The sequence below is a fragment of the Mauremys mutica genome, chromosome 9, assembly GCF_020497125.1.
Source record: "Mauremys mutica isolate MM-2020 ecotype Southern chromosome 9, ASM2049712v1, whole genome shotgun sequence".
Lineage (NCBI taxonomy): Eukaryota > Metazoa > Chordata > Testudines > Geoemydidae > Mauremys > Mauremys mutica.
The window spans coordinates 56,165,274-56,178,983 of NC_059080.1; the positions used below are offsets into that span (position 1 = coordinate 56,165,274).

At 41.0% G+C, this 13,710-nt stretch overlaps 1 protein-coding gene across 4 annotated transcripts in view; it reads right to left on the minus strand.

The window, feature by feature from the left end:
- Positions 1-13,710, minus strand: part of STAG1 (stromal antigen 1) — a 349,145-nt gene that overhangs the window by 41,227 nt on the left and 294,208 nt on the right. For all 4 annotated transcript variants that reach the window (XM_045030098.1, XM_045030097.1, XM_045030100.1 and 1 more), the window contains 2 exons: positions 10,856-10,995; positions 1,152-1,253 (listed from right to left, as the gene is read on the minus strand). In XM_045030098.1, coding sequence (XP_044886033.1) covers positions 1,152-1,253; positions 10,856-10,995 — 242 coding nt within the window. The remainder of the gene's footprint in view (positions 1-1,151; positions 1,254-10,855; positions 10,996-13,710) is intronic.

Below are 13,710 nucleotides of genomic sequence, written 5' to 3' on the forward strand. Positions count from 1 at the left end.
TCTCTCACTGTAAGGAAAACATTTCCAGACCTCAAATCATTCTTGCAGCTCTTTTCAGTACCTTCTCCAATTTTTTGGCATCCTTTTTGACCAACACCACCAATTCAAGTAGTAGTCGCACTTCTGACATATATACACAGGGAATTTAACCTCCCTAATACTTGATATTCCCTGTTAATACATCAAAGGAAAGTGTTCAGGGGATCATCAACAAGGGGAGTGTTTCTAGTGGGCTCCTGCACAGACTGGTTCTCAAGTCAATGTTATTCAAATTTTTATCAGTGATCTAGAGGAAAATATAAAATTGCTATTGATAAAATTTGAAGACAACACAAAGATTGATAATTGATAAATAATGATGAGGACAGGTCATTTATATAAACTGTTTGGTATACTGGATGCATTCAAATAACACACATTTTAATATAGCCAAATTCAAGAATAAAGAATGCCAGACAAATTTACAGGGTTGGATACTGTATCCTGGGAAGCAGTTCTTCTGAAAAGGACTTAGCAGTCATAGTAGATAACCAATTGAACATGAGTTCCCAGTGTGATGAGTGGCCACAAGGGGTAGTGTGATCCTTGGATGTATAAGCAGGGGAATAACGAGTATGAGTGGGGAAGTGATATTATTTCTGTGTATGGCAGTGGTGAGACTGTGTTCAGTTCTGGTGCTCACACTTCAAATGTAGGACAACTGGTGAGGATTAAAAAAGAGCCACACGAATGATCTGAGTACTGGAAAACATGCTTTTTAATAGCTAGAGACTTCAGGATCTCAGGCAAAATTTTGAAAAACAGGAACCTAAAGTTGGGCTCCTAAGCCCATATTTAGAGAAAACATGATGCAGCACTTCCAGCTCCTTATGTGAAAGGAGGAAACACCATCATTATCCACTTAGACTCCCTGGGAGTTGATGGGTGGACACAGCAGGAACCACAACTACCCAGACTAGCTTTCAAGGTCCCTCTTCTCTCCTTTTCTTCCAGTCTGAAGCTTTGTCCTGCTGACTAAAGCTTTGACAGAGAAAGGAATGAGAGATCCTTTTGGCATTAGACTGGCCTTTGACTGGGAGTACTAGACAAAGCCATGCACAGGGATTTTTTGGAACGAGGGATTATACTAGCATAAAAACTAATATTCTTACCTGCTGTAAACTGAGAATCAGTGTCTTCGCACATTGGATTTTATCAATTTGCCTTGTTTTACTCAATGTTTCCTTAATGATATCGCCATAGTCATTGTAGTACTGTGAGAAAAGGGGAAAAATAAACTTTTAAAGGCAGAATTTATTATTTAGCATAACTTTCATGCTTTTCATAATAAAAATGGTTCACTTGTAATTCCTGTTTTGAGAAGGCAGTAGTTTCAATAAAGCCCTGCTCCTGAATCCATGTGACAGATATGCAATGACCTGATACGTAAATTCAGACTCATCAGTGGCTGGGACCCACCTACCCAGTGACGACGTCAGCAATTGCTTTAACTGTCAGTTCTTTTTTAAAAAATGGAATGAAAAATATAAATCAAAAATATTACCTACTCTGCTTGGAAGGTAGTTTGAAGGTGATCGTCAAATTCAAAGAAAAATTACTACAGGAAAGTCAGAGTTCTTTCCTTAAAAATTAGGTTTTAAGAGATCTTACTCTTAGAAAGTAAAATAGGAGTATATTAGGCAGCCCAAAATTGATTACACATGTAGCCAAAGAATGAAGTATCAATAGAAATAACAGAAATGATTTTATATTTTAAATAAGGAGCTAACGGATGGCATGATACCTCTATTATAAACAAACTTCAACAAACCCTTGTAGATGGGGTGGTTGGGCTACCTTTCTCCCATTATTACTGTTATTATTTATCATTTATTTACATTGGGCATACTGCGTGCTTTCCAAACACTCCGAAAGATGGTTTTTGCTCTAAGGAGCTCACAATCTATGAAGAGGCAAGTAGAATAGGGTAACAGGAACATGAACAAAAATAGACAAATCATATACAATTGATATAAAAGTCACCTTGATTCAGAGTAGCAGAGCAGAACTGGATCTTTAAGAGGGATTTAAATATGGGCAGGCTAGGGACCACGCAAAAGAGCTCTGGAAGGTCATTCCAGGCACAGGGGCCAGGCTAACAGAAGAAACAGAGGTGATTGTGAGATGCTGACCAACAGGCACACAAGGCTGGGAATGCTGCTGGAGAGGAATGGACAGGGATCGATGTACTGCTTGACAAAGGAGGATATGCAAGGGGGGGGACGGTGTTATCTAGAGCTTTCAGGTGGTGACAAGAAGTTTACATTTGAGGCAACAGTAGAAGGGGAACCAAGGCAGTGGGAGGAACTTCCAGGTTAAGTAGGACACCTTATCAGATGGTGACTCTGACTAATACCTCTGAGGGCACATAGGGCAGGCAGGGTATCACCAAGTATTTGTGAAGACAGGCAAGCAAGTTACCAGCAGCCACTGAACACCAGTGCAAAGGAGCATCAAAGTATGGTTCTGGGCCATACAATACAAATGCAAGCTTGTGACAGGGCTGGCTTTACCAGTGGTATCACAAAGTGGTCGGGTCCCTGGGTCACAACTGTCCCCCGTCTTTAGCTTCCACTGTGGTGGGTGCTCCGACATAGTGTTGGTTTCCCTTCTGGCAGATAGTAACTCAGTCCTCTGACCAGGTCACACTTGATGTCCATGCCTTTCTGGGGTAACAAAATCTAACATCTTCCCAAAAGGAGTTTCTGGACCAACTCTGAACCCCTGAAGATCTCACACACTTACTGCAGGGCTTACAGTGTCTTTATTCACCTTATCTCAAGGGATTTATACCACCTTCACTAGTCTCCCAAACAATCCAACACAGGATAGAGAGAAGTATTTCTTAATCCTTAAGGACAAGCTATTCCCTCTTCTGGTGCCTAAGGTAGTTACTGCCACTTGTGGACCCCCTTTTCCTGCTGCAAGGATTCCTGTTGTACCCTCACTCAGGAGCTCACTCAGGAGCTCTCAGGATAAGGCTATCCTTCCCTGCTATCCTCCCCCTTTCTTTGCTGTCTGGCTCTCTTTTAAGCTCCTCCTCGAGCTGGAGCAGGCTTTGCAGGTGCGGAGGAGTGGGGCCACTTGAGCCCCAAAACTGTTTCTTAACTCCTCTTCTATCCCAGAGTAAGGTTTATATACCCCATCACAGGGCCATTATTGGCTACCTTGTTTACCCATACTACCACAGTGACCAACTATGTAGGCTGTGGCACTGGAAATATTTCATGTAAAGTGTTAAATAATATTGGGTCATCTCTGTGCCTACTGTCCAACTTCATCCCAGGCAAAAGGAGGAAGTAACTGGGTCTGGTCTGTGGACAACTGAAGCATGAATGGGGCAGGTGATTCTTGTAGTTGGTGGAGCCTTGTCGAAAGTTATAGTTGGGAAATTGGAGATGCCCCAGCATATGTTGGTGTGAAAGTAACAGGTAAAATGGAAGTAAGACTAGCCGGTATGCAACTATAAAAGAACACAGGGTGAAAACGAGGATGGAAGTTAAAAGTTCTTCCTAGATCTTGTCAACATGAGCTGAGGACTGACAATTCACCATTCTACCAAGAGGCAGAACTCCCCCCACACCCCCGAGAAAGGCATCTCTGCACCTTGCACACCCACCAGTTCATGTAGAGTCCAAAGATGGAATCCAAGAGGAAGAAAGCCATGCATCTAGTACTTGAGACCAGTTATGTGGGAGAACCACCAAACTGAGCCACACATAAGGGAGCAGCCCTTCCTACATCTGCAGTCTGATTTTATACTGGGGACCACAACTAAATTGAGTATTACCCCAAACCTCAACTATGAAAGCCTCACTGGAATAATATCTAAGGTTTTACAGCTTAACCTCCTAAGAATATTTTAAGACACGTCAGGTGAAATCCCCCACAGCAGTCAATAGCAAAACTCCTACTGACATCAATGTAGTCAAAAGATTCTAAAATTTTAACCTAAAAACCCCATTTGCAGGAGAAAAGAGACATTTTTATGCTTTAACTCTTATACTATAAATGTGACTTCCATAGTAATTGCTAAATAATGCATTACTCAAGTAATATATTAAAAATTAAGTTAAGAAACTTTTGCCTAAATTTCTTTTTCTTTCTGTAAATGACAAATGAGTGCCTGTAACTGAATGAAAGGTGAAATCCCCCATAATCTGTTTCGGGATTGGTTTTGTAGTGTGATGTATGAACTATGTAACTGTACTCCATTCTGATCTATCTTTTTGGTTATTTGCTCTTAATGAGTAATAATTAACACAGAATTTAGTTTATTACGTGCTTGGAGTCCTGAACCCTCTTTCTTGAACTATATTGGATGATGATTAAGTCAGGCTTTTTCTGTAGAAATGCCAGTCTTCTGATAAAACTTTTCCAAATTATTTATTAAGACTTGGTTCAGTTTAGGTTCCATGTGACTAATAGCCCCTATAGTCCTGGATGTGGCATTTCTCTGATGGTTTCTTACAGCTACTCGACCTGCAGATAGATTATCTAGTTGTGATAACAGAAAGTAAGATGTTCCATGTTGGTTTGATCTAATTAGGGTCTGATACGGGAAGCTGGGATTCCATTCAAGAACAGAGAGCCTAGGATTGTGACAGATATATTAGAGATTTGTCACTGTGCAAGAGCCCAATTAATACAAAGTCAAAAGGTGACTTACTGGCAATCAGTGTCAGATTAGAATATTTTGTCCACAGAATATTCTATGTTCTATATATTCTATTATATAGATCAGACAGGCATGAGATCAATACAGGTCATGTCAGGCCTATGAAACAATCACCACGCCACATGTCCACAGAGTAGGAGAATGGAAGATCCAGTAGTTGGAAACTGCAGGCACTACTGAACCATCTAGAAGTCACTAGGTATCCCTCATGTGACCTCATACCCAGCTGAGTTTGCACTTGGTGTGGCTCAGTCATGCCTCCACTGCCACTACCAGCACTACCATGTCTACACTGTTATTTATACTCATGCCAGCTTGATGAGAGCTAGTTACGGGTATGTGTACATGAGCAGGGGAATCACTCCCCTAGCTTGTGTTATAGCATCTCTTAAAGAACTATTTATATGAACAATCTCCTTTAGGATATACTTGCCAAAAACTGCATCCAAGGAGGCAACAAACCATATCTGTAATGCTTTGAGAAGATATGCAGAGTCCCATGTGGCCACTGTGCAAATCTCCATAGAGAATGAATTTTATCATTTGGGTAGAGTATCAGACAGGTGTGACCCTAACAGCATCCCAATGCAAGAGGGCAGAGGGCTCACTGGTAAGTGGTAGTGAGTTTCAACGGGACTGACCAGTTCACTGTACCCACTCACTAATGTCATAACCTGTATCTAAAAAGGTGTCATGTAAGATATCAATAGAAAGTGACAACATACTGATCATTAATGTTATTGCCTGGTGTATGCATGGAGGAGAAATTCAAAATTACAAACATATTGGGAATTATGTTCTTAAAGTGTATTTGACAGGCTGTGGTGAAGCTGCCTCATCATAGATAAAGGAATGTAGTTCTGCCACCTTGAAGATATTTCCAGGGTACATTAAGAAACAGCGGGAATGCAATTTGTATGAAAGGTAAACAGACCCATCAAGGCAACAACAGGAGGAGAGAACCACTCAGCATCATGTCAGGGGGAGGAGATTGCAGGAAACAGATCAATTTACATTTTAGCAAACAGCAGCAGGGGAAGAAACGTGCATGAAACTTCCTTCACCAGGAAACTCCATGTCATCTTCCTCACAGCTTGAATGAACTTTACTTTGGGGTGGGGGTGGGGCAGTAACCTTCAGAAGAATCCATTTCAAATGTTCACTGTACTATAAAAGAGAGGCACAAAGTTATCTTTCACCTACAAAGACAAAGGAATCAAGCACTTTGAAGATCCTGACCAGAAGGGTTGACAGCCATCTTGCTGGAAGGCAGATTGGTAAGGAAACTATCTTGAACAGAGGGTGTAGCTTGTTGTATTTAGTCTTAGCCATTAGAAAGCATTTTTTCACTTTTGTTTGCTTTCAACCATTTCTAACTATATCCTTTTAGACTTGAACTCAATGAAAATCCTCATCTTCTTTTATTAATAAACTTGTTTTATATTTAATCTGAACCAAGCCACTGCTGATAAATTTTCTTAGGGCCCTGACACCATAAGAAAAGCTGTTGAAATTTTCGCTGTCTCAATCTTTCTTAGATAGAATTTTAGGGCTCTATCTACATATATGGAATGCCAGTTGTGACAAAGTCTCCATGGCAACTAATGGCCAGGCCCTTCCCGCATTTCAGGGGGATGCTAAAGGTGTGGGAGAACAAAGATCAGGTGACCTCCTGGCCTGGGAAAGGGACAAAGCCCAGAGAGGAGGGGCTGGAGGGGGTTTGGGAGTTTTTTGGAAGCAGGCTGGAAAATGGAGGGGAGTGCTCGGGCCTCCCAATGGGGCTGTGGCCTCCCTGGGGGCCCCAGATGGACCTAACTAAAGGGGGTCCTGTTGTCTGTACCGGCAAGACCTGTTTTGGACTGTGTTCCTGTCATCTTAATAAACCTCTGTTTTACTGGCTGGCTGAGAGTCACATCTGACTGCAAGGTGGGGGAGCAGGACCCTGTGGCTTCCCCAGGATCCTGCAGGGGCGGACTTGCTGTGGGAAGTGCACGGAGGGGCAGAGGATGCTGAATGCTCCAAGGAGAGACCCAGGAGGTGAAGCCGTGTGAGCTTCTTGCCCTGAAAACAGTCTGCTCCAAGGGAGAGGCGGCTCCCCAAACTTCTGACTGGCTTTGTGGGGAGCAGTTCCAGAGCATCGCCTGGGGACTCTGTGACACCAGTGTCTGCATAAGATTCTGGGTATTAGGACAAAACCTAGGAATATACATTCCTAGTTAATAAGAAAGGGAAAGAGAACCTCGAGGAAGACACATTTCTGAAGTACATCATATCTGATGAAAAACAAATGGGCAAGAGCGAGAAAAGGCTGCTGATTCACCCACTCTAAGGCCAGACTATGACTCTGCCAGACCAGGTGCCAGCTCATGCTAATGCCCTTAGGTCTCACTGAACACTGAAAAATGCTTAGCTGGAAACCAGTCTGGCTCATCTCTGTGTTAGTATTGTTAAAATAGGTATACAATTTATAGAAATGCATTTAGCGTTTCGACTATATGAAATGTTTGCGAGTTGCTGAATGCATTAATCTCGCTTTTAATATCTGTATCTCATGTTATAAGCTAATATTTAAGTGTTTGTTTTGTAAATATAAAAGTGTTTGTTCTGAAACTGGAAACCCCCACAGTCAGGAGAGAAACATTACCAAGTGTGATATACCAGTTTACCACAAAAGGCGTCATTTCCTGCCCAATAAAAGAAGGCCTATGGACACCATTGTGGAACATCAGTGGCCAAAAGACTTTGTTGATTGCTCCCCCTGCCCTATGCCCCTGAAGAGAGATGTGCAGGTAGACATGTCCCATCACAACTTGAACTCTGGGAGAAGGGAATAAAAATCCCTGCCGTGAAAAATGTGTCATGGACCATGAAATTTGGTCTTTTGTGTACTTTTACCCTATACTATACAGATTTCATGGGGGGAGACTAGCATTTCTCAAACTAAGGGTCCCAATCCAAAAATGGATCAGCGGTGTGTGTGTGTGTGTGTCGCATGGTTATTGTAGGAGATCACGGTATTGCCACCCTTACTTCTGCGCTGCCTTCAGGGCTGGGTGGCCAGAGAGTGGTGGCAGCTGACCAGGTGCCCTGCACTCAAGGCAGTGCCCCACCAGTAGCAGTGCTGCGATACCATACTATGCCACCCTTCCTTCTGCGCTGATGCCTTCAGAGTTGGGTCAGGACTCCTACAGTTACAACACTGTGAAATTTCAGATTTAAATATCTGAAATCATTAAATTTATGATTTTTAACATCCTATGACCCTGAAATTGGCCAAAATGGACCATGAATTTGGTAGAGCCATAGGTATAGTGCTTGAGGAGTTCACACTTGATACTTGAAGAAATCTAAGCACAGAACTCACAACCAGTTTGGGGTTTTTGCCCTGGTTAGTAACAGTCTGCCCTGAGGTTCATACTCACATCTGTGAGCCATCCCAGACAGCCTGACACAGCCATAGGTCAATTTTTTTAAAAATAGGGGCCTCAAGTTAGACTCTAAAGCATAAAATTCTCAAAAGTGCCTAAGTGTCTTTCAGTAGGATTCAGGTTCCTAAAATGACTTAGATGCATCTGAAATGGGATTTATGCTATTGATATAAAAAGTCACTTGTTAGGCAAACTCAAATGCCATGAACAGAGGCAGCTAACAGAAAAGTTCCAGAGGGAGTATAGACAGGAAATGTGAGAGGTTTTCCTTCCAGGTTTAGGTCTACACACAGCTTCAAGATGGTGGTCAGCAATGGAAAAGTGGTGGTGACCTATAATGGATGTGCCATGTTTTCTTTCCTGCCTGAAGCCAGAAGGGACTTCCTGTGCAAAAAGTGCAAGCTGGTGGCTGTGCTGGAGGAAAAGATTCTTGGATTGAAGAGGCAAGTAGAGAATCAGAGATGCTGAGGAGTTCCTAGACAGCCAGGTTTGGGAGACATCAGTACCCTACGTTCAAGGAAGAAGGGAGCTGGTCACTAAAGAATTAGAAAGAGAGGAAATCAGATAGGACCCCTCGCAGTTCGTAACCCGAGGCAAGGTGTCATAGCAGCATTCTTCAAAGCTAGAGACAGATGAGGATAGGTACATTGTGGCCACCAGAGATAAGAGGACCAGGAGGAATTCCACACAGCAAGAAGATTCCAATCGATACTAGGTCCTCAATATGAAAACCATGGGGAAGTTACCTCTCCAAAGCCATTTGGTACAAAGCATAACGTTTGGGTACACTTGTACATGGTAGGTTGGCCCAACCTGTAAGAAAAGCAAAGCTGCACACAACAATCTTTGCTGGGGATTCACTACTGAAGAATCGAAAGAATATTCGGCAAAGGACAAGCAGACAGCAGGACAGTGTGCTGTCTTCTCATAGCCAAGACATGAGATGTCACTCTGCGATTAAATAGACTTCTGAAGTTGACAAGTGAGGATCCACTGGTGATGGTTCTTATCAGCACTAATAACACTGCCTTGTGGGATATCTCACAGATAGTTGATGACTTCAAGGACTTTGGACGTGTGCTGAAGAAGAATGATGTCCAAATAATCTTCTCTGAGATCCCTCCTGTCCCATGACTGAAGAAAGATAAAAGGCAGAAGGTTCTGGAAGAGAACCACTGAGCAGGTAAGTGGTGGAGGGTTTTGATTTTCTGTGGGGAGAAATCGTTTGGATGGCCTCCACATCAGTAGAAGGGGACCGAGTCTCCTCAGGGACAGGCTGTCTAAAGTAGTCACCCGTGTGGTAAACTAATAATAAAAGGGGAGAGTAATTCTTTAATTGTCTAGGAGCCCAGGTAACAAACAAGAGGAATTGGAACTGCTAATTTATTAGCGTAAGTTCAACCTAGTCAGTATTACAGAAATCTGATAGGAAGACTTGCATGATTGGAATGTTAAAATCACTGGTTATGTTTTATTTAGGAAGGACTGAGTGAGCAAAAGGGGAGGAGAAGTAGCACTCTGTCAAAAATGGCATTTCCTGTTTCCAAGTCACTGATAATTCAGAAGAAAATTATCTTGCATACTTATCGATCGATGTTCTAACATAAAGCACAAGATGGGGTATCAGTGTTGAACACCAAATCATGTTAGGGAACAGGATAACTGGCTCCTTATGCACCTATCTATAATGCACCTATCTATAATGCACCTATCTAGAGAAAAAAGCTGCATCATTATGGGGGACTTCAATCTGATTGACACACTCTGAAGATCTAGTGCTGCTAGTATTAAAACTTCCTTGGAATTTCTACATGTGATAGATGCCTATTTCCTATTTTAAAAAGTATTTCAATCAACATGGGGGAATTCTATATTAGATTTAGTCTTGATAGATAAAAAGGAACTAATCACAGAACTGAAAATTAATGGTAGCTTGGGTATCTTAAGTATCATGACCTGATTATATTTTTTAGTGTGGAAACAGAATAGAGTCCAGAGAAGTTTTTTTTAATATATATATACTTGGTGCTTTAACAGGGCCATTTTCACAAAGCTGAAAACAATTATGAGCCAAATCCGTTGGGAGGAAGAATTTAATAAGAAAAATGTGAATCACAATTGTGAATTGTTTTAGAACACTTTACTAGATGCCCACAAAGTCGGAACGCCATATTAGTTAAAAATATCAATCTGATCTACAGGGGAAGTGAAGGAAGCTGTAAAAAAAACCCCAAAATCATAACAAATTAAGAAAGTGAAATGATTCAACTGGCCTATTTCATAAATATGCACTGCGTCATTTGCATATTTCATCTCTCTAGTTTTAAGGATTTTTTTTTAAAATTTATTATTCCTGCTCCTCAATTGCTCTGCTACCATAATAGCCAGGCTTTCATAAAAGTCCATACAATATATAATATTAGGAAGCACTTAGGGCCCTTTAAACCTTAGGGAAAATTTAGCAGAAAAACAAGCGGAAGTTAACCACCTGGCTCTATGATTTCAAAAATATATTTGCTGCAACCTGATCACAGAGCTTTTTGCATCTCAGTAATCAATTAAAATCAGACTGGAGACAGCACTCAAGAATATGCAACAGGAAAGAAAACAGCACTGGCAGAGAGAGGAACAGAATGGCCTAATATTTTAAGACTTTTCCAGCTACAATTTCTGTGCTCATTTAGGAGAAGATAAAAATATAGAATCATACCTTCATATAGTGTTTGAAGATATCTGCTGCTGCATGCATGTCTACAATATCATAGATAATAAGTTTGCTAAAGGCTGCCAGAAGGTTCCTTCTTTTATGTAAAGCCTCTATTTTGTTAGCTTCATCTTCTTCATCTCCCTCTAAATACAGTAAAAAAAATATTTATTAACATCTGCTGTTTTCTAAAGGAACACAAAACCCTATTATTTTTGTTTAATAAAATCAACAGTTTTTGTAAAATTAAACTCGCCAAAAATATATCTAGCGTACTTTCAGGAGAAACGAAAACCAAAAAGAGTAAAACTCAAGCTGTTTTTTTGTTAACAATCTTGGCAAGAGAACAATTTGCAGATGCTTCGTTAATCTGGTTGCGTTAAACCTATGCATTTCACATATGAACAATCAGAAATAACAATCACATTGCAGAATTATTTTTGCAAGAAAACATCTAGGACATGCTTTGATTTGACATTCCTGGCACTCCAAAATAGCAACAAATAATAGAAGATAAATGTCACTTGATTGTGAGAAACATTAACATAAAATGCAACATAAGCACACCCTCTGTGAATGAAAATAACAAGATATAATAATCAAACGTGAAAATAACAGGCCACGACATAATAAATGAGATTCCACCAATTTGGTAAAAAAGTACATTAGATGCCAATATTGAGAACAGTGATCACTTCACTGTAGAGTGAATTCTACCAGATTAAAAAAACACAATTGGTATATAAAAGGGGGGCATTTAGCTTTTGTAACACCTGTTCTCTAACTATATTGCCTCTACTGAACCAGCTACTTGCGGACAGAACCTTTTCAAACAGTAGTGATGGGCAGGGTCATGTGCATGTCCCTCAAGCCCTGGTTGCTCTGGGCCAAGGGTATGAATAGGACCCCACCAGTGTTCCCCTAATTCTCTCTGCCTCCAGCTCAAGTTGCAGTTGTGCCCTGAAGAAGAGAAGGCTTGAAGGGTCAGAGTTGCTTTGTGGAGGCAGTTCTGCTGCCTAAGCTTGCCAACCTAGCAAGGAGGGGTTTAATCTAGGTTCAAAAGGGGTAGGTGAGAAAAGTCCACAGGTAAGTATAAAAAATGGTGACCTTAACAAAGGATTAGATGTGAGATATCTCGATTTTAGTAAGGCTTTTGACTCAGTCCCACATGACATACTCATAAGCAAACTAGGGAAATGTGGTCTAGATGAAATTATTATAAGGTAGGTGCATGACTGCCTGAAGGACCATATTTAAAGAGTAGTTATCAATAATTCATTGTGAAACTGGGAAGATGTATCTAGTGGGGCCTGCAGGAGTTAGTCCTGGGTCCAGTACTATTCAATATTTTCATTAATGACTTGGATAATGGAATGGAGAGTATCCTTATAAAATTTCAGATGGCACCATGCTGGGAGGGGTTGTAAGCACTTTGGAGGCCAGGATTAGAATTCAAAACAACCCTGACAAATTGGAGAATTGGTTTGAATTCAACAAAGTGAAATTCAATAAAGACAAGTGCAAAGTACTACGTATTGGAAGAAAAAAATTAAATGCACAATTACAAAATGGAGAATAACTGGCTATGTGGAAGTACTGCTGAAAAGGATCTTGAGTTTCCAGTGGATCACAAATTGAATACGAGTCAACAATGTGATGTAGTTGCAAAAAAGACTAGTATCATTCTGGGGTGTATTAACAGGAGTGTGGTATGTAAGTCACGGGAGGTAACTGTCCCACATTCGTTGGCACTGGTGAGGCCTCAGCTGGAGTACTTGAGAAGAGCAAGAAGGGCAGAACCTCTGATCTCAACAGGTTCTTCTGAGAGGGATCCCTGGATAGGGATTGGAGGAGGGGATTGAGAGGAGGAATAATTTTGAATTCTATTGGATAATGTGAAATTATTGTGAATAATTTCTAAAATTACTTGTCTGTGGTAATAGATGTTTAGAAGTTAGATGCAGATGGTCTCCGAAAGGAATGAGACTAGATTAAAATTGGATCACAACTCTCAGGCATTATGTCAAACTTGGGACCTAAGGCCTGGCACAGTAGATTGTGAAGATAATTGGTTCACCTCCTGTTTGTGGTTTGGTTTGTGGTTTAAAGCTCCATCTCTTTTGCTGAGAAGACTGTTGAGGATGATATTGTTGATGATAATATTGTCTCCTTTAGGTAATGTATGGGGAAGAGGAAGATGATGAATTCTGTTGTGCTGGTACCTGAAAACTGAGATTCCAGGACTCTCCCTGGACTGCTCATAAATGCCCAAGAGTCTAGTGCTGTACCTGCTCGTTCGTTTTTCCAGAAACTCATCTGTTCTAGAACTGAACAATCCTTTTCCCTAAAGGGGAGATCATCAACCTTGGAGTTGGTTTCAGAGAAAGCCTGAAGATCTAAGCCAAACATACCTTCCAATGGAAACTGCGGAAGTTACAATTCTAACTGCAGAACCTGAAGAATCAAACAATGCTCTCAGGGCATGTTTCACAACGTAATGTCCCTCCATAATGATGGCATATGTGAGTTTTCTCTGTTTATCTTGGAGAGATTTGGTGAACACTGACATTTTTTCCCAAAGATTATATTGGTAGCGTGTAACTATAGCTTGGTAATTCATTACCCTTAAACCTAAAAGAGAGGAAGAGAGACTTTCCCCCCCAGTAAATCCAGACTTATTTGAAGGAATAGTATGCACCTGTCCATTTTTAGATCTTTATACAGCCACCTCTACAACCAAAGACTTCATGGCTGGATGTGTGGGGAAATATGAGAAATTGTCTTGGAGCATGTGGAATAATTTGTCTGCCTTTTTAGACATCACCTGAACAGAATCTGTACTTGACCAGATTAAATTTTGC